The following is a 22,740-nucleotide window of genomic DNA, read 5'->3' as shown; positions in this document are numbered from 1 at the left end:
TAGTGTGAGAGAGAGAGAGGGGGATAGTGTGAGAGAGAGGGGGATAGTGTGAGAGAGAGGGGGGGATAGTGTGAGAGAGAGGGGGATAGTGTGAGAGAGAGGGGGATAGTGTGAGAGAGAGGGGGATAGTGTGAGAGAGAGGGTGGGATAGTGTGAGAGAGAGGGGGGATAGTGTGAGAGAGAGGGGGATAGTGTGTGAGAGAGGGGGGATAGTGTGAGAGAGAGGGGGGATAGTGTGAGAGAGAGGGGGGGATAGTGTGAGAGAGAGAGGGGGATAGTGTGAGAGAGAGAGGGGGATAGTGTGAGAGAGAGGGGGGGATAGTGTGAGAGAGAGAGGGGGATAGTGTGAGAGAGAGGGGGGGATAGTGTGAGAGAGAGAGGGGGATAGTGTGAGAGAGAGAGGGGGATAGTGTGAGAGAGAGACAGTACTAGTGCTGTAGAGAACTCAGTCTACTTTTATAAATGTATATATAGTAGGACTAGCTTTGTAACTATGTATCTATCTATTCAATTAATGTATGATGAATGATAGGTATAATGCTTTTTGCTCTTTGGGGTCTAGGCCAGGTTACTGCTCTTTGGGGTCTAGGCCAGGTTCCTGCTCTTTGGGGTCTAGGCCAGGTTACTGCTCTTTGGGGTCTAGGCCAGGTTACTGCTCTTTGGGGTCTAGGCCAGGTTACTGCTCTTTGGGGTCTAGGCCAGGTTACTGCTCTTTGGGGTCTAGGCCAGGTTACTGCTCTTTGGGGTCTAGGCCAGGTTACTGCTCTTTGGGGTCTAGGCCAGGTTACTGCTCTTTGGGGTCTAGGCCAGGTTACTGCTCTTTGGGGTCTAGGCCAGGTTACTGCTCTTTGGGGTCTAGGCCAGGTTACTGCTCTTTGGGGTCTAGGCCAGGTTACTGCTCTTTGGGGTCTAGGCCAGGTTACTGCTCTTTGGGGTCTAGGCCAGGTTACTGCTCTTTGGGGTCTAGGCCAGGTTACTGCTCTTTGGTGTCTAGGCCAGGTTACTGCTCTTTGGGGTCTAGGCCAGGTTACTGCTCTTTGGGGTCTAGGCCAGGTTACTGCTCTTTGGGGTCTAGGCCAGGTTACTGCTCTTTGGTGTCTAGGCCAGGTTACTGCTCTTTGGGGTCTAGGCCAGGTTACTGCTCTTTGGGGTCTAGGCCAGGTTACTGCTCTTTGGGGTCTAGGCCAGGTTACTGCTCTTTGGGGTCTAGGCCAGGTTACTGCTCTTTGAGGTCTAGGCCAGGATACTGCTCTTTGGGGTCTAGGCCAGGTTACTGCTCTTTGGTGTCTAGGCCAGGTTACTGCTCTTTGGGGTCTAGGCCAGGTTACTGCTCTTTGAGGTCTAGGCCAGGTTACTGCTCTTTGGGGTCTAGGCCAGGTTACTGCTCTTTGGTGTCTAGGCCAGGTTACTGCTCTTTGGGGTCTAGGCCAGGTTACTGCTCTTTGGGGTCTAGGCCAGGTTACTGCTCTTTGTGATGTAAAAAGGGCTTTATAAATACATTTTGATTAATTGTGTACTGTACCTGTAATCCCTTTCCTGCAGTATCTCCACCAGGTTAGTGGTCAAGGGTTAAGGGTCAGGGTTAGTATATTACCTGTAATCCCTCTCCTGCAGTTTCTCCACAGGGTTAGGGGTCAGGGCTTAAGAGTCAGGGCTTAAGGGTCAGGGTTCATAGGTTACCTGTACTCCCTCTCCTGCAGTATTTCCACCGGGTCGAGTCCGTGGGGTTTCTGGATGGGGGTAATGCGGTTCTGCTTAGCATGGTGGGGCACCATGGGTGGGGGCTGGACCGGTTGCCCAGGGGACTGGGTCTGGGGGGGCATGACTGGGGAGGCCGCGGGGGGTATGGAGGGTGGAGCGGGGGAGGGACGGCCCGTCGGCTGGGGAGGGATCAACTTCTGGGGGGCGTTAGAGGGGGCGGCGGCGTTTACCATTGGACCTGGGGGAAGGAAAGAAAGGGCAAAGGTAACTAACCATCAATCAATTTATTGATGTGATTGTAACTGACCAAAACCTAACATGAATTAAAATCATGAAATACCATCATGAATAATGTTTTAACAATTAACTCTGTGTTGACTAACTGCTATGTGACTAACTACTATGTGAGTACAGATGTAGGATCTTAGTTCGCTACAGCAGGAAAATAATCCTGCAGCAACAGGACATTTTTGTATGGGTTGATAGATTGTTCATTAGGGCAAATCAAGTCAACAATTTCAAAGTGGAAATTACAAACTTTAGAAGACTTTTGAAAACTCAAATACACTACAAGTTCACATTTTCAGCTTTGAAGGAAAATTCTCAGTAACAAAACAGTGATCAAATTAAGATCCCACATCTGTTCCTACTATGTGACTAACTATAATAAACTTGAACTCATTGCCCCTCAGAAGAAAGTGACAATAATGCTGGTGTTATTATGTTCACCTTCAGACCAGGACTTGGGGGGTCCGTTGGGGTTCTGGCCCTGCATGCCTGTTGGACCAGAGGGGCCTGGAGGAGGCATGTTGGGTCCCATCATCCCTACAACATTATATCAGTGGTATATTCAGAGAAAGGCTAATGTTTCATACTTTTCAGACCTATTGGAAAACAGTTTTCCAGCTACTGTACCAGATCAAAACAATACAAGCTTGCTACTTCTCACAGCATTAATTTACTGATCAAATCAAATCTTATTAGTCACATACACGTGTTTAGCAGATGTTATTGCGGGTGTAGTGAAATGCTTGAGATAAAAATATATTTTATTAGTCCACACGAGATGGAAATGTGTCTTCTGCTTTGTATCTAACCCCACCCGATACACACACATTAGGTTGGAGAGGCTGGAGCAGACTGATCAATGCTTTGACTGATCAATCTTCCCGTTTCAACTAGCTACTGTAATTATACAGATCAATATCCAATGCTCTTCATTCTGCCTCCCTCACCGTGAGCTCTGCTGTAGCCCTGGCCCATGGGTCCTCCTGGTCCTTGTCCTGGCCCCACACCTCCAGGACCTCCAGGAGCCAGGCTGGGCATGGGCTGCCCCAGTCCCCCCTGCCCTGGCCCCGGACCCGGCATCCCTGGGCTGCATCCCATGGGCCTCTTCCCCTGGACAGCCATCTGGAGATGGTCCGGTATTGGCTGCCCCCTGGCCAGCATCTTATAGAGAGAAACGTTTATTAAAGTATCAATCCAGTACGTTAATGTTAGTTATTGTAACATGTGAATGATGTTCATTGACTTGCTTGTCTACCCTTTAGTCATGAAATGGTAATTCAATTAAAAAGCATATGAAGTGTCACTCTACAATATTTATACAACAGGTGACAAGGCATATTAGCTACAAATTAAAAACAACATTGTGGACTGCTCAGAGTTTGGAGACATTATAAATAACCATAGGCAGTCATTACACATTATATATCAGTTATAATGTATCATCTTAAACACGTATCGGTCTTTCAACCATTAAATCATCAATATTCTGTACATGCCTTATAGGCCATGATCTGGGCCCGCAGCTGGTGAAGCTGGTTCTGGTTGAAAGGAGTAGGGCCTCCTCCGGGGCCAACAGGGCCGGGGCCACTTTGCTGGGGCCCACCGGGACGGTTGTGCAACTGGTTCTGGCCCCCCAGGGTTTGGGAGTCCGGGTTGGAGGAGGTGTCTGAGGGGCTTGGGCCTGCGCTAGAGGGTTGGAGAGGGCCAGAGGGGGGCCCGTTGGAAGGGACGGGGCTGGAGTGGTCAGAGCCGCCAAGTGGGGAGTGGTAGCCTGGTGGGGAGAGAGGGAGACGGAAAGAGAGAGAAAGATAGAGAAAGTGGATATTTAGTGAGGTGAAACATGACATATAAAAATGAATAGATCTGACACAATATCCAATTCTACCATAATAGATAATCATATAGGTTCTATACAATACAGTTAATTCTGAACATTGTTCAACTGTGCACCCTCCTGAACAGACCCCTGGTGAGAGTGTGTACCTACCTTGAGAGTGTTGGTCCATGGGGCTGGGAGGAGGGCCCATGCCACTGTGCCCTCCCTGTCTCATGCCCTTCATCTGGGCAAAGCGTGACTCCTCACTCATGCCCTTCTCATGCATACCAGTTCTCTCCATACCAGTCCTTTCCATACCAGTCCTCTCCATGGCAGTCCTCTCCATGGTATTTCTCTCCATGGTATTTCTCTCCATGGTATTTCTCTCCATGGTATTTCTCTCCATGGCAGTCCTCTCCATGGCAGTCCTCTCCATACCAGTCCTCTCCATACCAGTCCTCTCCATACCAGTCCTCTCCATGGCAGTCCTCTCCATGGCAGTCCTCTCCATGGCAGTCCTCTCCATGGCAGTCCTCTCCATGGCATTTCTCTCCATGGCATTTCTCTCCATACCAGTCCTCTCCATGGCAGTCCTCTCCACACCAGTCCTCTCCACGGCAGTCCTCTCCATGGTATTTCTCTCCATGGTATTTCTCTCCATGTTATTTCTCTCCATGGCAGTCCTCTCCATGACAGTCCTCTCCATGACAGTCCTCTCCATACCAGTCCTCTCCATGGCAGTCCTCTCCATGGCAGTCCTCTCCATACCAGTCCTCTCCATACCAGTCCTCTCCATTCCAGTCCTCTCCATGGCAGTCCTGTCCATGGCAGTCCTGTCCATGGCAGTCCTCTCCATGGCAGTCCTCTCCATGGTAGTTCTCTCCATACCTTCCAGTGGCTACAGGGAGGGAGACATAGATACAAACAAATGTAGATATATCGACATGGAAACAGGTTTTGATTGTTGCAAGGAATTGTTTAAAAAAAGTGTATGCACTGTATTTATAGGGAGGAGTTACAGTTCAAGTCAAAGGTTTGGACACCTACTCATTCAAGGGTTTTTCTTTATTTTTACTATGTTCTACATTATAGAATAATAGTGAAGACATCAAAACTATGAAATAACACATATGGAATCATGTAGTAACCAAAGTGTTAAACAAAGTGATTCTTCAAAGTAGCCACCCTTTGCCTTGATGACAGCTTTGCACACTCTTGGCATTCTTTCATCCAGCTTCATGAGGTAGTCACCTGGAATGCATTTCAATTAACAGGTGTGCCTTAAAAGTTAATTTGTGAAATTTCTTTCCTTCTTAATGCGTTTGAGCCAATCAGTTGTGTTGTGACAAGGTAGGGGTGGTATACAGAAGATAGCCCTATTTGGTAAAAGACCAAGGCTATATTATGGCAAGAACAGCTCAAATTAGCAAACAGAAACGACAGTCCATCATTACTTTAAGAAATGAAGGTCAGTATATGTGGAAAATTAAGAACTTTGAAAGTTTCTTCAAGTGCCGTCGCAAGAGGATAAGTTCATTAGCGTTACCAGCTTCAGAAATTGCAGCCCAAATAAATGCTTAACAGAGTTCAAATAACATCTCAACATCAACTGTTCAAAGGAGACTCTGTGAATCAGGCCTTCATGGTCGAATTGCTGCAAAGAAACCACTACTAAAGGACACAAATAAGAAGAAGAGACTTGGTTGGGCCAAGAAACAAGAGCAATGGACATTAGACCGGTGGAAATCTGTCCTTTGGATGTTTAGATTTTTAGTCCCAACCGCCGTGTCTTTGTGAGACGCAGAGTAGGTGAATGGATGATCTTCGCATGTGTGGTTCCAACCGTGAAGCATGGAGGAGGTGGTGTGATGGTGCTTTGCTGGCGACACTGTCAGTGATTTATTTAGAATTCAAGGCACACTTAACTAGCATGGCTACCACAGCATTCTGCAGCGATACGCCATCCCATCTGGTTTGCGCTTAGTGGGAATATCATTTGTTTTTCAACAGGACAATGACCCAACACACCTCCAGGCTGTGTAAGGCCTATTTGACCAAGAAGGAGAGTGATGGAGTGCTGCATCAGATGACCTGGCCTCCACAATCACCCAACCTCAACCCAATTGAGATGGTTTGGGATGAGTTTGACTGCAGAGTGAAGGAAAAGCAGTCAACAAGTGCTCAGCATATGTGGGAACTCCTTCAAGACTGTTGGAAAAGCATTCCAGGTGAAGCTGGTTGAGAGAATGCCAAGAGTGTGAAAAACTGTCATCAAGGCAAAGGGTGGCTACTTTGAAGAATCTCAAATATAAAATATGTTTTGATGTGTTAATTCCTTTTTTGGTTACTACATGATTCCATATCTTTGCAGAAATTTGACCATGAAGGCCTGATTCACACAGTCTCCTCTGAACTGTTGATGTTGAGATATGTTGTTACTTGAACTCTGTGAAGCATTTATTTGGGCTGCAATTTCTGAGGCTGGTAACTCGAATTAATTTATTCTCTGCAGCAGAGGTAACTCTGGGTCTTCCTTTCCTGTGGCGTTCCTCATGAGAGCCAGTTTCATCATAGCACTTGATGGTGTTTGCGACTGCACTTGAAGAAACTGTCAAAGTTTCTTAAAGTAATGATGTTTCTCTTTGCTGATTTGAGCTGTTCTTGCCATAATATGGACTTGGTCTTTTACCAAATAGGACTATCTTCTGTATGCCACCCCTTCCTTGCCACAACACAACTGATTGGCTCAAACACATTGAGGAAAGAAATTCCACAAATTAACTTTTAAAAATGTACACCTGTCAATTGAAATGCATTCCAGGTGACTACCTCATGAAGCTGGTTGAGAGAATGCCAAGAGTGTGCAAAGCTGTCATCAAGGCAAAGGGTGGCTACTTTGAATAATCACTTTTTTGGTTACTACATGATTCCATATGTGTTATTTCATAGATTTGATGTCTTCACTATTATTCTACCATGTCGAAAATAGTCAAAATGAAGAAAAACCCTTGAATGAGTAGGTCTGTCCAAACTTTTGACTGGTACTGTAGATGGCAGACAGAGTAGCATGGAATAGAATAGAAGACAATAGAAGAAGAAACAACGTTATTGTCCACAGAATGTAGAAATGTGCCTTTGGTTCTGAAGGGTACAGCTGGTTAGGTACAGTAGCACTCAATAATCCACAAGGTGTCCTTACTTTGTGCAGAGGGTGCATGTTCTCCTGGGAGTATCCAGAGGGCCCAGCCTGAGGCAGGGGGTGACCTGAGGATGGAGGCCCTGGGCTGGGCCCCATCATGCTGTGAGAGGACCCCCCTGGAGAAGGACCAGGGCTGGGGCCAAGCATTGCCCCAGGAGAGGGCCCCGGGCCTGGGGAAGGACCCTGTCGAGGGGTACCCCCCATGGGAGGGTCTGGAGTGGACATCCTGAATGGATGGGTTGGTTGGAGGGGGAAGACCCTCCTGCTTTTGGATGATAGTAGGGACCACTGGAGAGCGAGACAGAGGATAAACGTGCATTAAGACTGATCATTAATTAGTACTGAAATCTCATTGGGCCTAATTCTTTAAAATGTGTGTAGTTAGTAATTTATTTATTTATAGACATGACAATGTAATAAGCGTTTTAATAGGACCCACCCATGATAGCAAAAATGGTATGGCCATAATAAAATTAATGTTTGGAATGATGACATGCCGGAGGTTTATTGAAGAAATATATAAAGCCAATAACCTATCGATTATCTGTCTATCGCTACTAAATCGCGATTGCTTGATAGAAAAATATGATTTCACTAGTTATCCATCCTTTCTGTCTGGCTGTTTGATGCACTCACACCCTGCGCTGCATCAAAGCACTCGTTGCGCACAGCCTCCCGTTGCATAGCAATTACACCGCTGTTTATACACGTCGGTCTATCGCCTCAACTTGAAAAGGGGGTTAACATGAACATTATATTATCACTTGCCTATAGAGCATTAAATGGGAGTCTTGATGAAGGGGGAATGGCGGACTGTCTGTGATTGTGCCACAGTCGGACTTACCCGGGATAAATTCAAGGCTCGCCGGTGTCCCGTTGTCCTGAATTTGGTTCTATTAGAGACGTCGCGACTGTCGTAATTAATGTTCTCACCCTTGCTCTTTCGTAAACAGTGGAGCTGCGCTTGAAGCGGTTATTTGATTCAACGACTTGGCTCGAGCGCCCCCTTCCTCACCGTTGCAGTGATGACCGACTGTAGAGTCACGGCCGCCGAGAATTGCGCATGCGTCCCTGTGCAGCAACAGAGCGAAGGTAGCCTATTGTGTATTGTTGCAAACTGACCGTAGGCTAGGATACACACTATACATTGTATATTAGTTATTTTTCTTGTCTAGATTTCCAAGTCATGTTATTTCATAACTGATATTTAGATAAAAACCAAATGCAAAGATGAATCCTTCGCACAGACTATTATTTCCAGACTGAATTTAGATCAACATCAGTTCCAAGGATACCATTTGATTTGAAGCTATTACAGCAAAGGGTCTATTCTGTGTTACAGATGTTATATCTAAAACAAATACCACTATCCATGTAGGAGCATACAGTGCCTACAAAACACAGATTCAACCACAAACACGTAATGTATTGTGTTAAGGGTTATGTAATGTCATGTAATATTTTAAATAGTATATAACTGCAGTAACGTTGCTGGACCCCAGGAAGAGTAGCTGCTGACAGGATCCTTAATAAATACAAAGACCAGGGAGGTTTTCCAATGCAAGGAAGGTAGATGGGCAAAACAATAATATTGTTAATACTATTGGTAGATGGGCAAAACAATAATAAAAAAAGCAGACATTGACTATCCCTTTGAGCATGATGATGTTATTAATTACACTTTGGATGGTGTATCAATACACCCAGTCACTACAAAGATACAGGCGTCCTTCCTAACTCAAATGCCAGATAGGAATGAAACCACTCAGGGATTTCACCATGACGCCAATGGTGACTTTAAAACAGTTTAATGGCTGTGATAGGAGAACACTGAGGATGGATCAAGAACATTGTAGTTACTCCACAAATGTAACCTAAATGACAGAGTGAAAATAAGGAAGATTGTACAGAATAAAAACATTTTCTAAAACATGCATCCTAAAGTAAAACGGCAAAAAATGTGGCAAAGAAATTAACTTTATGTCCCGAATACAAAGCATTAAGTTTGGGGCAAATCCAACACAATACATCACTGAGAACCACTTATTTCAAGCATGGTGGTTGCTGCATCATGTTATAGGTATGCTTGTTATCAGCCAGGACAAGGAAGCTTTTTGGATAAAAACAAACAGAATAGAGCTAAGCACAGTCCAAATCCTAGAGGAAAACCTGGTTCAGTCTGCTTTCCAACATACACTGGGACACAGTCACATTTCAACAGGACAATAACCCAAAGCACAAGGCCAAATATACACTGGAGTTGCTTACCAAGAAGACATTGAATGTTCCTGAGTGGCTTATTACCAGTTTTGACTTAAATAGGCTTGAAAATCTATGGCAAGACTTGAAAATGGCTGTCTAGCAATGATCAACAACCAACTTGACAGAGCTTGAAGTTAAAAATAATAAAATGTGCAAATATTGTACAATCCAGGTGTGTAAAGCTCTTAGAGACTTACCAAGAAAGACTCAAGCTGTAATCGCTGCCAAAGGTGATTCTAACATGTATTGGCTCAGGGGTGAATACAAGAGATATACAGTGCCTTCAGAAAGTATTCAGACCCCTTGACTTTTTCCACATTGTTACGCTACAGTAACAATATTCTAAAATAGATTCTCCCCCCCTCATCAATCTACACACCATACCTCAAAATGTAAAAGCAAAAACAGGGCTATTTTGTGTAGATTCCTGAGGAATTGTTTTTATTCAATAAATTTTACAATAATGCTGTAACGTAACAAAATGTGGAAAAAGTCAAGGGGCCTGAATACTTACCGAAGGCACTGTAGATAGAGATATACAGTGCAATCAGAAAGTATTCAGACCCCTTCCCCTTTTCCACATTGTTACAACATTATTCTAAAATGGATTAAATATATTTCCCCCTCATTAAGCTACACACAATACCCCATAAACATAGCAAAAACAGTTATTATTTTTTGCAAATGTATTACAAATAAAAAACAGAAATACCTTATTTACATAAGTATTCAGACCCTTTGCTATGAGACTCAAAATTGAGGTGGTGACCAAGAACCCAATGATCACTCTGACAGAGCTCCTTTGTGGAGATGGGAGAACCTTCCAGAAGGACAACCATCTCTGCAGCACTCCACCAATCAGGCCTTTATGGTAGAGTGGCCAGACGGAAGCCACTCCTGGGTAAAAGGCACATGACAGCCCGCTTGGAGTTTGCTAAAAAGGCAACCAAAGGACTCGGACTATGAGAAAAAAGATTCTCTGGTCTGAATGCCAAGCGTCACCGCTGGAGGAAACCTGGCACCATCCCTACGGTGAAGCATAGTGGTGGCAGCATCATGCTGTGGGGATGTTTTTCAGCAGTAGTGACTGGGAGACTAGTCAGGATTGAGGGAAAGATGAACAGAGCAAAGTACAGAGAGATCCTTGATACAAACCTGCTCCAGAGCACTCAGGACCTCAGACTGGGGCGAAGGAACAGGATAACGACCCTAAGCACACAGCATGTCCTTGAGTGGTCCAGCCAGAGCCCGGACTTGAACCAGATCGAACATCTCTGGAGAGACCTGAAAATAGCTGTGCAGCGAAGCTCCCCATCCAACCTGACAGAGCTTGAGAGGATCTGCAGAGAAGAATGGGAGAAACTCCCCAAATACAGGTGTACCAAGCTTGTAGCGTTATACCCAAGAAGAATTGAGGCTGCAATCGCTGCTTCAACAAAGTACTGAGTAAAGGGTCTGAATACATATGTAAATGTGATATTTCAGTTTATTTTTAATACATTTCTAAACCTGTTTTTGCTTTGTCATTGAGACATTGTGTGTAGATTGATAAGAGGGGAAAAAAACATTTGAATCCATTTTAGGATAAGGCTGTAACGTGACAAAATACTGAAAAAGTCAAGTGGTATGCATACTTTTCAAATGCACTGGTGTGTGTGTGAATATATATATATATATATATATATATATTTTGAAGTGTTAGAATTTTTCCTTCCACAAAAAGTAAATTCATTTTAATCCCAATTTGTAACAACAAAATATGGAAAAAGTCAAGGGGTGTGAATACTTTCTCAAGGCACTGTAGGAGAGGTTTTTATACAGGATAAAGATGGTGACTATGTGGGACAATAGATAATTGGATAAGGAGGTTGTTACTCGCCAGAATCCTGGCTGGCACAAAACAACATACACATGTAGGCCAAGAATTCAATCAATCTTATATTCAGACAATAAATACAAAAAAAGTTACCTTTAATAACATTCTATACAACAGTTTTACAAAGTCATGTTGTCCACATGAATGCAGTCCCCTATTAGGGTGGTCATTAGCACATTTAAGACTTCTACACATGACAATTCTTCACTTTATTGAGAAAATAAATGTCACCTTTATGAGATAATATACACATGGATAAGAGTGAAATAGACAGATTACTGGGGTGAATCCTAACTCGCTAACCTCACATTTTCTCTTACTCTCCCATTGACTTCAATGAATGATCAGTGAACCTTCAGGTTAAGTGAAAGTCAAGATTTGCCCCTTAGAGGATCCCTGTTGCACACAGTGCCATTTCCAGGACATGAAAACTAAAGCAAGCCACTGTTGTTTTAGTGCGTCACATGATACACGATGTGGATGGAGCACATCCATGAAAGCAAGATCACATGACTGGACTGCTGACAACACTGCAACATAGAAATAGAATAATTTACTGATGGACTTGAATGGAGAAATGCATTCTACCGATTCTATTTCTATGCATGCATATTCTGTAGGCAATGACATGCTTCTGACCATAGTGAGATACAGCACTTATTTCCATGTTTCTGGCTACAGGTCAGAAGCCTGATTAAAACGTGAGATCAAGCATCCAATCAACAGTGTTTTAACCACTGCCCAGACTATTTCATTTTATTTTGGGATTGATGGAGCTTGTGACGTGACTTTGAAATCTAACTTGGGGGGGGGGGGGGGGGGGGGTAATACTTAGATCAGGGCTGTTCAATGTCGGTTCTGGTTTTCATCCTCTTCTAATAAGGACCTAATTCAGACCTGGCTGACACACCAGGTGAGTACAACTAACTACCAGGTAGAAACAATACAACAGAAGTTTTTTGGCCCTCCAGGACCAGAATTGAACAGCCCTGGCTTAGATATTTATATGCAGGTCTCCAAAGTGCAAGGCTTTTAACTCTACCATAATAAATTGAAGTTACACATGTTCAAAAACGCAATCTGAGTCCAAAGTGAGGCATCCCCACCGCCAGAACTCAGCAGCACCACCTTGTTAAAACAATGAGGAGGACCCTAAAAGGAACGGAGCTCAGAATCATTCATTCAACAAGTCTCACTCCAACCAATAACTGTCTTCATCCAAAAAGGCATCCTATTCTCTATGTAGTGCACAATGTAGGGGATAGGGTGTCATTTTGGACACAGCCTCTTGGTAAATGTATAATTTCCCATCATCTAGATAGGAGCTGGTGTAACACATTACACAGAAGAGGCTATTGTTGTAACAGTGGAATCCTGTGTTGGAAGTTGATACTGGTAGACTAATTGACAAGAGAGAGCTGATGAAATAGTGTGAGAGTGTAGCAGACCTGGGGTTCAATTAGTATTGGTTTTCTGAGCTTGCCTGGTGTTTTCTGAGCTTGCTAGGGCAAAAAGAATAGTCCCAAAAATGCAAACGTTGCCCATCTGGCACTCCAGGCAAGTTAAATCAACTCAGTGCCTTTTGGAGAAAAAAACCCAGGTCCCAGGTCTGGAAAACAGTGAGCCCAGCCCAGGTTGACCGAATGGTGTGTCAAAGGACGGCACAACTAAAGAGAGGGTTGGAATGCTGCACTGAAATTCATATAGCCATGTAGTATGAATGTAGTACTATAGCCATGTAGTATGAATGTAGTACTACAGCCATGTAGTATGAATGTAGTACTATAGCCATGACACTGAATTAAGGCATAGGGAATATAAGAGAGTACAGTAGAGGAATGTGAACATAACAGCAACGCAACACACCAACAGCTTCAGTTCACACACAAATCATTTCACACACACACTTAATAGCTCTTACAACACAGAAATGAATGTAAAAAGTGTACAGCAGTATTATAATACAAGTCAGAGAGAAGAGGGCTGAGTACCTCATCTTCCACTACTAGTGACCCCTGTCATGTATCAAACAGGCTCCGTGTTTCCAGTTGTTATTAGTCCCAAAATGAAGTCAGAGGCCCCATCCCAAATCCCTACGTCCTTGGAGATCTGAGCGGATTTGATTGGTATAAGCAATATGGTGAAGCTTACACCTAGCCTAGTTTATATTACTAACACCTGTCAGATCCTCTCAGATCTCCATACGTGTATAGGGCTTAGGGGTCCATTTGGGATGGGGCAACAGTCCAATTTAGTAATGCCTAGCGTTAGTTTCTAAGACCTGTTTCTGCCCAGACAGAGACAGACCGACAGCGAGATTCAGTTGAAGCCTCGCCTCGAATATGACGGACACAAAAGCCAGAGTTTGTGATATAGCAGAAAGCATTTACCAACTTTGAGCTCTATAAAAACAGGGAAATGGAATCCATCCCAAAAATTCTAAGTCAGTCTTTCCCCGTTTGCTTACATTTCGTTCCTCAGGAACACAAACCAGTACTCACAGGAAGACAAAGTCGTCAGAGCTGCCTATGTTGTTGCTCCTGCTGAGCTTGCCTTGGGGCAGCATGTGGGCGGGGCCAGGGATGGGGGAGGTGTCAGAGTGAGGATGGGAGGAGCTGTGGCCCACCAGTCCATAGTCCTGGGCCTGGCCCTCCATGAAGGTAAAGATGGGGTACTTCTCGTCGGGCGACGATAGGGCCTAGGGTGGGGGGGAATATGAAAGTGTTGAATTGGTCACTTATTAAAGTCCCCCAGAATAAGATAAGAGCTTTATGTAAGTGATGTATACAGTGACAGTGCAACTGATGCATAAGTGATGTATACAGTAACAGTGTAACTAATGTATACAGTTGGTGTAATCAGTCAAAAGTTTGGACACACCTACTCATTCCATGATTTTTCCATTATTTTTGCTATTTTCTACATTGCCCAAGCAAGTCTCATCTTCTTATTGGTGTCCTTTAGTAGTCGTTTCTTTGCAGCAATTCGACCATGAAGGCCTGATTGACACAGCCTCCTCTGAACAGTTGATGTTGAGATGTGCCTGTTACTTGAACGCTGTGAAGCATTTATTTGGGCTGCAATCTGAGGTGCAGTTAACTCTAATGAACGTATCCTCTGCAGCAGAGGTAACTCTGGGTCTTCCTTTCCTGTGGCAGTCCTCATGAGAGCCAGTTTCATCATAATGTTTGATGGTTTTTGCGACTGAACTTTAAGAAACTGTCAAAGATCTTGACATTTTTCAGATTGACTGACCTTCATGTCTTAAAGTAATGATGTACTGTCATTTCTCTTTGCTTATTTGAGCTGTTCTTAACATAATATGGACTTGGTCTTTTACCAAATAGGGCTATCTTCTGTATACCATCTCTACCTTGCCACAACACAACTGATTGGCTCAAACGCATTAAGGAGGAAAGAGGCACACCTGTTAATTGAAATGCATTCCAGGTGACTACCTCATGAAGCTGGTTGAGAGAATGCCAAGAGTGTGCAAAGCTGTCATCAAGGCAAAGGGTGGCTACTTTGAACAATCTGAAATATATTTTGATTTGTTTAACACTTTTTTTGGTTGCTAAATGATTCCATACGTGTTATTTCATAGTTTTGATGTCTTCACTACTATCCAACAACGTAGAAAATAGTCAAAATAAAGAAAAAAAACATGGAATGAGTAGGTGTCAAAACCTTTGACTGGTTCTGTATAAGTGATGTATACAGTAACAGATGTATAAGTGATGTATACAGTAACAGATGTATAAGTGATGTATACAGTAACAGATGTATAAGTGATGTATACAGTAACAGATGTATAAGTGATGTATACAGTAACAGATGTATAAGTGATGTATACAGTAACAGATGTATAAGTGATGTATACAGTAACAGATGTATAAGTGATGTATACAGTAACAGATGTATAAGTGATGTATACAGTAACAGATGTATAAGTGATGTATACAGTAACAGATGTATAAGTGATGTATACAGTAATAGATGTATAAGTGATGTATACAGTAACAGATGTATAAGTGATGTATCGATGATGCGTAAGAGACGTGTAACATGTCTATCTATAAGTGACGAATAAGCCATCTAAGTTGCGTCGCTTCAACTCATGCATCTATAAATCATATCAGCGTCAAAGTTAGAGATCTATAAATTATGTTAAGATCTATAAATGATCTATATGTGATGCATAACTGATGTTTAAAATGATGCATAAGTGATGAATGTATACATGAGTAAGAGACTTGAAATGAGGCCAAGAGGCTGAGCTCACCACACAGACGGCAGAACACAGAGACTCAAAGTCCTTCTTGTTCTTGGCGTAGAAACCTATAGTACAGCTGGGGTCCATGCGACTGAAGGGCATCTTCCTGGGCGAGCTACAGTGGAACGACTGGGGAGGTGGGGAGGAGAGAGAGGGAGGGGGGAGCGAGAGAGGGAGAGCATTACAGACAAGGTACACGTCTGAATCTGAAATGACCTACTTTGATCCAGTCAAAACATGCTTATCTGGGTCATAGCACAGACAGACAAAGTCCAAAGACAGACGGAGCGGCAAAGGAGAAAGAAGAGTGATATAAACCTCCAGTGGGAAGTTGTCTTGAGTGACATCCACCACGGCCTGACAGTAGTGAGGGTCCAGATACAGCAGCTGCTCGTCTGATTGGACAGGAAATAGGAAGAAGGCGAGGTTAAATGACAGCCCACCGTCCAATCAGAAGCAACTGAACCAGGAAGTAGAGTGCAGTTCTTACCTTGGCAGCCGATAAAGAACAGCGAATGCTTGGGTTTGCCGCCGATGATTCCGATACAGCATTCTAACCTGAGAATGTTCTTCAGACACAAAGAAATCCATATTCATGTTAGAGCGACATCAACCATGGAGAAAAACAAGCTTTGTGACTAAGGTTAGGTTATGAAAGTGTGTGTGTACATGCGTGTACACACCCTGACACACTCGATGTAGGAGGGGTTGAGAGAGTCTCCTCCTAGTCGGACTGGAACCAGTATGATGACAGACTTCCAGCCTGGACCACTGGGCTCAGGATCTGATATACTCTGGTTCAACGACTGGTCACACAGATGCACCACGTCCTTTTTGTACACTGAAAGAAACACGATGACACTATGGGCCTAAGTTTCACTAGGGACATGTCCCCCCCCCACATTCTGAAATGTAGTTTTTGCCCTCCCCATTTTGTAATTGAATTGTGATACAGAAATGAGATACACAGTTCAGCTACATTCAGAAGACCAATGACAAAAACATCACTTATGACGAGAACATTTGAGATGGACCAAACATACAATATCTGGTGAATTCGACAAATGACAACACTAACCAACAACACCAACCAACCACCCAGTAGGAAAGGCACAGTGTAAAGTCACACTCACCGGTACAGTCCTGCGCTACATATACAGCCAGGTTGTGAACCTCAGAAGTCTTGGCAACTGCTTTTCTGGAAAACAAACATACGGCTCATGTTGAATATCACAACATACTGATGCTACTGGGCATGAAGTAAATATCAGGGTTTGGTTCAATTCCATTTCAATTCAGAAAGTAAACCAAATGTTGATTCTAATTCCAAATGTTCCTCATTGAACAACATTGAAAACAACTGGAAATTCAGTTTACTTCCTGAATTGAGTGGAATTGTAATGTAATTGACTCCAACCCTGGTAAACGTCAACATGCAGTCAGGCATACCACCGAGCCTTCTTAAAAAATATAATAGCAACCAAAACATCTACGCAATAAAGGTGCATCCGTAAACATGTCTGCTGGAGATCATTCTGATGCACTATGGCATTACAGACATCTATCAAATCTAGGTATAGAAATCAAATGCATGCTGATGCCATCATTGACTTGAATGAGGTGTGTTCAATAGATTCTACTTCTATGGCTGATGCTCTGACAGCATCATTATCTTGACCACACCCCATGGAGGGCCCCTCACCGTAGTATGTGTGCCACCACTGAGGGGCCGTACCAGTCCCCCGCCTTTTTCCCTGAGCTCTTCCCCAATTCTACCAGCTGGTGCACCCCAAACGGGGCCGGGGGCTCATCCCCAAACCAGGCCACAACCCTCCGGTGGAGGGGCTCAGCCTGCCTGTCCGACTCGGGCCTCTTCTTCTGGGTATGGTTGAGAGCCGTGCCCCCTGGCATGGAGGTCTTCTGGGGCGTGGTGGGGGTCCGCGAGGAGGAGGAGTAGCCGAAGGAGGGGATGGGTACGCCCCCAGCGCGGGACGGGGAGCGGGGTCTCAGAGCCTCAAAGTCCACGTCGGCGAACTGCTGGGCGTCTGGCCACGACCAGTCTAGACAACACAATACAGACAGTTAGTAGTGATCGATGGGGAGGTGGAAGGAGGAGACATAGGGAGGAGAGAGGGGAGACAGACCAAGAAACAGAGAGAGAGAAACAGTTGAAGAGAGATGTGGCAGAAAGAGAAACAAGAGTGAGAGAGACAGGCAGGGGCCCCATCCCAAATGGACCCCTACGCCCTATGCACTGGTGGAGATCTGAGAGGATCTGACAGGTGTATGCAATATGTTAATAGCTCCACCCTGCTAGGGGTAAGTTTCACCGATCATATTGCTTATACCAAACAAATCCTCTCAGATCTCCACAATTGTTTGTGCATAGGGGTCCATTTGGGATTGGGCCAGAGTTGGTGCAGTTGTCTCAGAGTTAGGAAGAGGACCCATCGTTGTATCTCTACCCATTTAGAGCCCTCTTTCTAACTCTATGAGTTGTCTCACCTCGTGGCAGCAGATGTAGCAGTAGGCCCTGGGCCAGCAGCATCTGTCCGCTCCGCAGCATGCAGCCCCAGCCACAGTCTGTAGTCAAGGTGGAGCCCTCCAGCTGGGGGAACTCCCTACGGTAGGTCAGCCACAGCCGAGACACGAACGCCCGTCTGAACCGCTCCACCTCGCCTGGAAGGGGAGAGAGATACCCAGTGAGCAGAACTGGTTAGAATACATCTTTCTAACCAGTTTCTCTCACTGGGTATGGAGCAGAGAGCATCATTTATTTTACCAGGAAGTCTTTTGAAGACTTGTGGGGTTGTTGGAGGTTAGCTACCTTCACTATTGAGCAGATAGGAGTGGCCCATTACAGTCACCGGAGAGCTCTTGTTGAATGTGGTCTTCGACTTGACCGACCAGCCTAAAGAGGGAAAAGAAACAGAATGGACCTTTTTAGAGGGGATTCTTTATGTCTTGATGACTGGGTGAGGAAGGGGGAAGTTGACTTCGGGAGGGCTATTACACATAACGGAAGTCTCATACAAAGCTATAAAAAAAAATAAAAAAAGACCTAACAAAGATTATTCATACAGAAAGAACAAAGACTATAAAATCCCCCTTGTTGCTATTTCTTAAGAAAATAAAGGCATTGTTAAAACTGACTGTATGGAAACACTGGAAGTTATGTTTGTTGCTCATTAAACAGCGATACAGAACTATCCGCCTTATGGAAAAAAGTTCAACTGAACCCACTTACTGACCGTATTTGACATTATTCCACGCCGACATCAGTTTGGTCTTGAGTTTGTCCACCTCGTCTGGCTCTCCAGCGGTGGTGGCCTCTCTGGTTCCACCCCCACCGACATCAGTACCCTGCTGGTTACCAAAGCTACTTCCTCCGCCAGGGTCCACCACCTGGGGCTGCTGAGACCTCTTGGTCTCCTCTCTCTGGAGGGTGTCATCCTGACACACCACTCCTACTCCCCCCACATACTGAACTGCACTGGGAGACACGGAGTTCATGGCTCAGGCTTACAGCTGGGCTCTGCAGATTCTCATAGCAATAGGGGCCTGACGGAAGAGAGGGATGAGAGAGAGAGGGGTGGGGTGGGGAAGAGATATAGAAAATCAATGTTTACGACAGTGCATGCATGTGTAATTTGATTAGCTATGGAGTAAGGGCTATATGTGTCGCTCTCCTTTTGTCTGCACAGCACTAAGATGAAGTTTAAACATTAACATTGAAAGACAGAGAGGTTAAACTAGTTGTGCGTCTAAACAATGACTGATGTGAGGCTGATTTTCTCTCATTTCATGCAGATTCACAAGAAAGTGGATCTGAAATGCCACATCTGTCAGGTGAATGGATTATCTTAGCAAAGGAGAAATGGTCACCAACAGGGATGTAAACTAATTTGTGCACAAAAGTTGAGAAAAATAAGCTTTTAGCGCATATGGAAAATGTCTGGGATCTTTTATTTCATCTCATGAAACATAGGACTAAAACTTTACATGTTGCGTTTTATATTTTTGTTCAGTATAGTTGAAAAAAGCTGTGGGTATCACTTAGTTTAGAGTCATCACAGGATGATGTGCCTGAGTGACAAGAGAACAAATGTTACACAGTAACAGACACGGTAACACTGGAATGTAGAACAAGTGACTTCACTTCCTACTCTGTACTGAAACTGGAAATAGTTTATTTAACCTAATGAGGAATTTCTGTCCTTTCTGGGAAAACACGATAGAATAGCCATCATGTGATTGGTGTGTGACAACAGCTGGGGGTGACAGTGAGAAGCCTTGGTAGCGGATGGTCAAAAGATGTAGCTAACTAACTAGCATTTTCTACACTGTAGCCCAGGGGTGTCAAACTCAAATACCCAGTGGGCCAAAATGTAAAACCTGAACAAAGTCGCGGGCCAACATTGAACAAATTAACCTTTTAATATGGACCCAAACAAGTTTTGCTTTAACATTGAATATGGAACAAGCATCGCTTATTACCATACAATATATAATTTAATAGTGGAGACATGCAAAATCGAATTTCAAATGAAAAAACACATCAATGGCATTCATTTATTAAATAAATAAAATGTAAATAAAAATCGTATGCCTCTTTTCTATTTGCAGCCTTCTGATTTAAATACCAAAATAAACTTTTTTTTTACTTTTTCCACTGGCTAATAATTTTACAAATAAAATGATAATAAATCAATCAACCATTCAAGCCCATGCCTTGTAGCAAGAAAAAGTGCACAAAGAAAACGTTAATTATTGCACACTGATCTAATCTTTTTCACGAACTCTCCCTCATTAAAGGGCCGGGCTGATTTTGCGATCTCTGCTGCCACTATATAACTAGCCTTTACAGCAGCCTCACTTTGTGATGTGGCTTTTTTGAACATATTCTGTTGTGAAACCAAACTTATTTTCATCTCCTCTACTTTCTGGCTCCTTTGAGTCATGTCCAGGTCCTTGTATTTGTCATGGTGTTTCGTTTCATAGTGTCGTTGTACTCCTTACTTACAGCCACGTTGACTCCACAAACAAGACAAACAGGTTTGTCTTTTACATATGTAAACAGACATTCTGCCTCCCACTTGTCCAGAAAGCTCCTGTTTTCTGCCTTTCTTTTCGCCATTTTTGGGAAGGGATAGCGCGCTGACAGTTGTAGCGTCTATGTTGCTATGACTAGAGAGGGCGTTTCTGGGTCCTGTCCTGATTGGCGCGCGAAAACAACAGCAGAGCATTATGGGATTCGTAGTATTAGCGGTGAATGCGCTGTATAATACCGGCGGGCCAGCTCTAGTAGTAATTTGGTATTGTCTCGCGGGCCAAATATAATTACCCCGAGGGCCAAATTTGGCCCGCGGGCCAGAGTTTGACACCCATGCTGTAGCCTACCTATTAGCTATGATAACCATCCTGTTATTTAAAGAAGTAACCAAGCTGTCACGTTTCTTAAAAATCACTAGTTCTAACATGACAGCTAGTTACACCTATTAAGGGGCTACAGGCTGGCTTAATTATATGATATTGGCTTAACTACTAACTTACCTAGCTAGTTAGCCGGCTAGTTACTAGCTAAACCTCATCCAACACAACATAGCCAAGATCATAACCTTACCACTTTGTGAAGAGTGTCATTGACATGAGGTCTTTAACCAAGTAAAATCCTAAAATTGCTTGATAGGACGGCGACGGCTCGGGAGTGCAGGGTTGAGACCACGTACTACGTAGCTTTGCTGTGGTAACTCAATACGGATAGTTAGCTGCCAAGCTACAGTAGCTAGCTAGCTGTCAACGCATCTGGTTAGCAACTTTGTAGAAAACAGGCTAACGCGTTAATGTCTCGCCTTTCTTGACGACTCCAGGACAACCACAGCCAATGTCAGCGATTGAAAGGAATTATTCTACATCCAACGAGTAACGTTAAACTCAGTCGAATTATAGCTCACCCATCGATTTACTTCGCATGCTAGCTAGTTGCTCTACGTCTGCGCTAGTTAGCTTGCAGGATCAGCGGGTTGACAACATACAACAAGGAGGGCTCTAGATACTTCCTGACAGGCTGTACTAACAACATGATTGGTCAACCTACTGATACGAGCAAATATATTGATTTAAATCCTAACAATAAATCATAGCGCTCGTTTTATTGGCTAATATTTTACACATTGACGTTCGTTATATTACGTAAATAAGCTGGCGTCTATGGGGTGTATAGACCTAGTGTGAATGAAATGAGTTCATGCATTTTATTATGATTAACCTGTACTGCTTATCCTTGGCATGCTCCCCTGAGCATGTCATGTGACTAATCGTGCAAACTACCAAAAGCCTGCTGTCTAAATATCGTTCAGTCATAATTGTAGAACTCTGGGATGATCTTGTTGTATATTTCTCAACTAGCTAAAAAAAACAAAAACCTAGCTAAGTCTCTACATAACTTTACCCTGAGCAAAAAATACTTAAAAAAATAATTCCAGTAACATAGATAAGAAACTCGAATTCATTGTTAATGTTATGATACTTATGGGTAAATTATATATTCATAAATTACTTTTTTTAATGACCCCCAGATTTCAAGCCTTTTGAATTCCCTTAAGTTACAAAACAAAGTATTTGTACATTAAAATATTATTGTTGATGTATAAAGAAATTGTGATCTCTCATCTCCTTTATTTGATTTATATTATTTATTTAAATGTGTGTGTACAGTGGTGTGTGTAATGTGGGATCTTGCCTGACTTTTATATTGAATTGTTATTTTTTGTCAATATTTTTTAATACGCGTGCACAAAACATAGATAAACCAAAAAAAGTATTGTTTTTATTTCGCAATCCTGTATTTGCCAGGGAAAATTGCCATTTTACTGGCACTCTGTTGCAACTGGGAGCTTTCTGATATTGAAGAACATTGTGACATAGCATGACAGCAGAGCTACATGTATAAGACTGGACCCCTCTAGCTAAACCCGTGTTCGATACAGACAGACACATCAGTGACACATAGACAGACATACAATAGATAGATACTATAGACATAGAAATATATAAGATAGATACATTGAGAAATATACATTTATAACATAGATATAGTGATACATATTGTAGATACTATAGATATAAATAGACCCACAGTAGATAGATATACATCTGCATTGCATGCGGTTTGGGGTTTTAGGCTGGGTTTCTGTATAGCACTTTGTGACATCGGCTGATGTAAAAAGAGCTTGATAAATACATTTCATTTATTGATTGATATACTGGTGCATAGATATAGTGAGACCTAGACACTGAAGCCATGTTCGCTCTATGTGCCACGA

General features: G+C 43.4%; 2 protein-coding genes across 13 annotated transcripts in view; both read right to left on the bottom strand.

The window, feature by feature from the left end:
- LOC139567800 (transcription activator BRG1) overlaps positions 1 to 8,052 on the bottom strand; it is a 29,843-nt gene extending 21,791 nt beyond the window's left edge. For 9 of the 11 annotated variants that reach the window (XM_071389324.1, XM_071389327.1, XM_071389325.1 and 6 more), the window contains exons 1-7: positions 7,849 to 8,052; positions 7,005 to 7,292; positions 3,977 to 4,703; positions 3,486 to 3,760; positions 2,937 to 3,150; positions 2,431 to 2,526; positions 1,681 to 1,939 (exon numbers count right to left, since the gene is read on the bottom strand). In XM_071389324.1, coding sequence (XP_071245425.1) covers positions 1,681 to 1,939; positions 2,431 to 2,526; positions 2,937 to 3,150; positions 3,486 to 3,760; positions 3,977 to 4,703; positions 7,005 to 7,229 — 1,796 coding nt within the window. In that variant the 5' untranslated portion in view covers positions 7,230 to 7,292; positions 7,849 to 8,052. The remainder of the gene's footprint in view (positions 1 to 1,680; positions 1,940 to 2,430; positions 2,527 to 2,936; positions 3,151 to 3,485; positions 3,761 to 3,976; positions 4,704 to 7,004; positions 7,293 to 7,848) is intronic. The other 2 variants (XM_071389329.1, XM_071389331.1) reach the window with 1 other exon arrangement.
- Positions 8,053 to 11,220: 3,168 nt separating this feature from the next.
- atg4da (autophagy related 4D, cysteine peptidase a) lies at positions 11,221 to 21,491 on the bottom strand. Of its 2 annotated transcripts, none has more exons than XM_071389397.1 (12): positions 21,370 to 21,491; positions 18,667 to 18,976; positions 18,243 to 18,326; positions 17,921 to 18,094; positions 17,118 to 17,475; positions 16,549 to 16,613; positions 16,099 to 16,256; positions 15,906 to 15,984; positions 15,734 to 15,810; positions 15,425 to 15,544; positions 13,644 to 13,840; positions 11,221 to 11,672 (listed from the first exon to the last, which is right to left on the bottom strand). In XM_071389397.1, exons 2-12 carry the CDS (start codon positions 18,926 to 18,928, stop codon positions 11,648 to 11,650), a joined length of 1,599 nt encoding a protein of 532 aa, XP_071245498.1. In that variant the 5' UTR covers positions 18,929 to 18,976; positions 21,370 to 21,491; the 3' UTR covers positions 11,221 to 11,647. The 2 variants fall into 2 exon arrangements, with proteins under 2 accessions (XP_071245498.1, XP_071245497.1); XM_071389396.1 differs by having other exon boundaries at positions 21,039 to 21,475.
- Between the last annotated feature and the right edge of the window lie 1,249 nt (positions 21,492 to 22,740).

This window comes from Salvelinus alpinus, chromosome 2 (assembly GCF_045679555.1).
Source record: "Salvelinus alpinus chromosome 2, SLU_Salpinus.1, whole genome shotgun sequence".
Taxonomy (NCBI): domain Eukaryota; kingdom Metazoa; phylum Chordata; class Actinopteri; order Salmoniformes; family Salmonidae; genus Salvelinus; species Salvelinus alpinus.
Note: the sequence above shows the minus strand (reverse complement) of the source record. Positions and strands in the feature narration are given on the sequence as shown.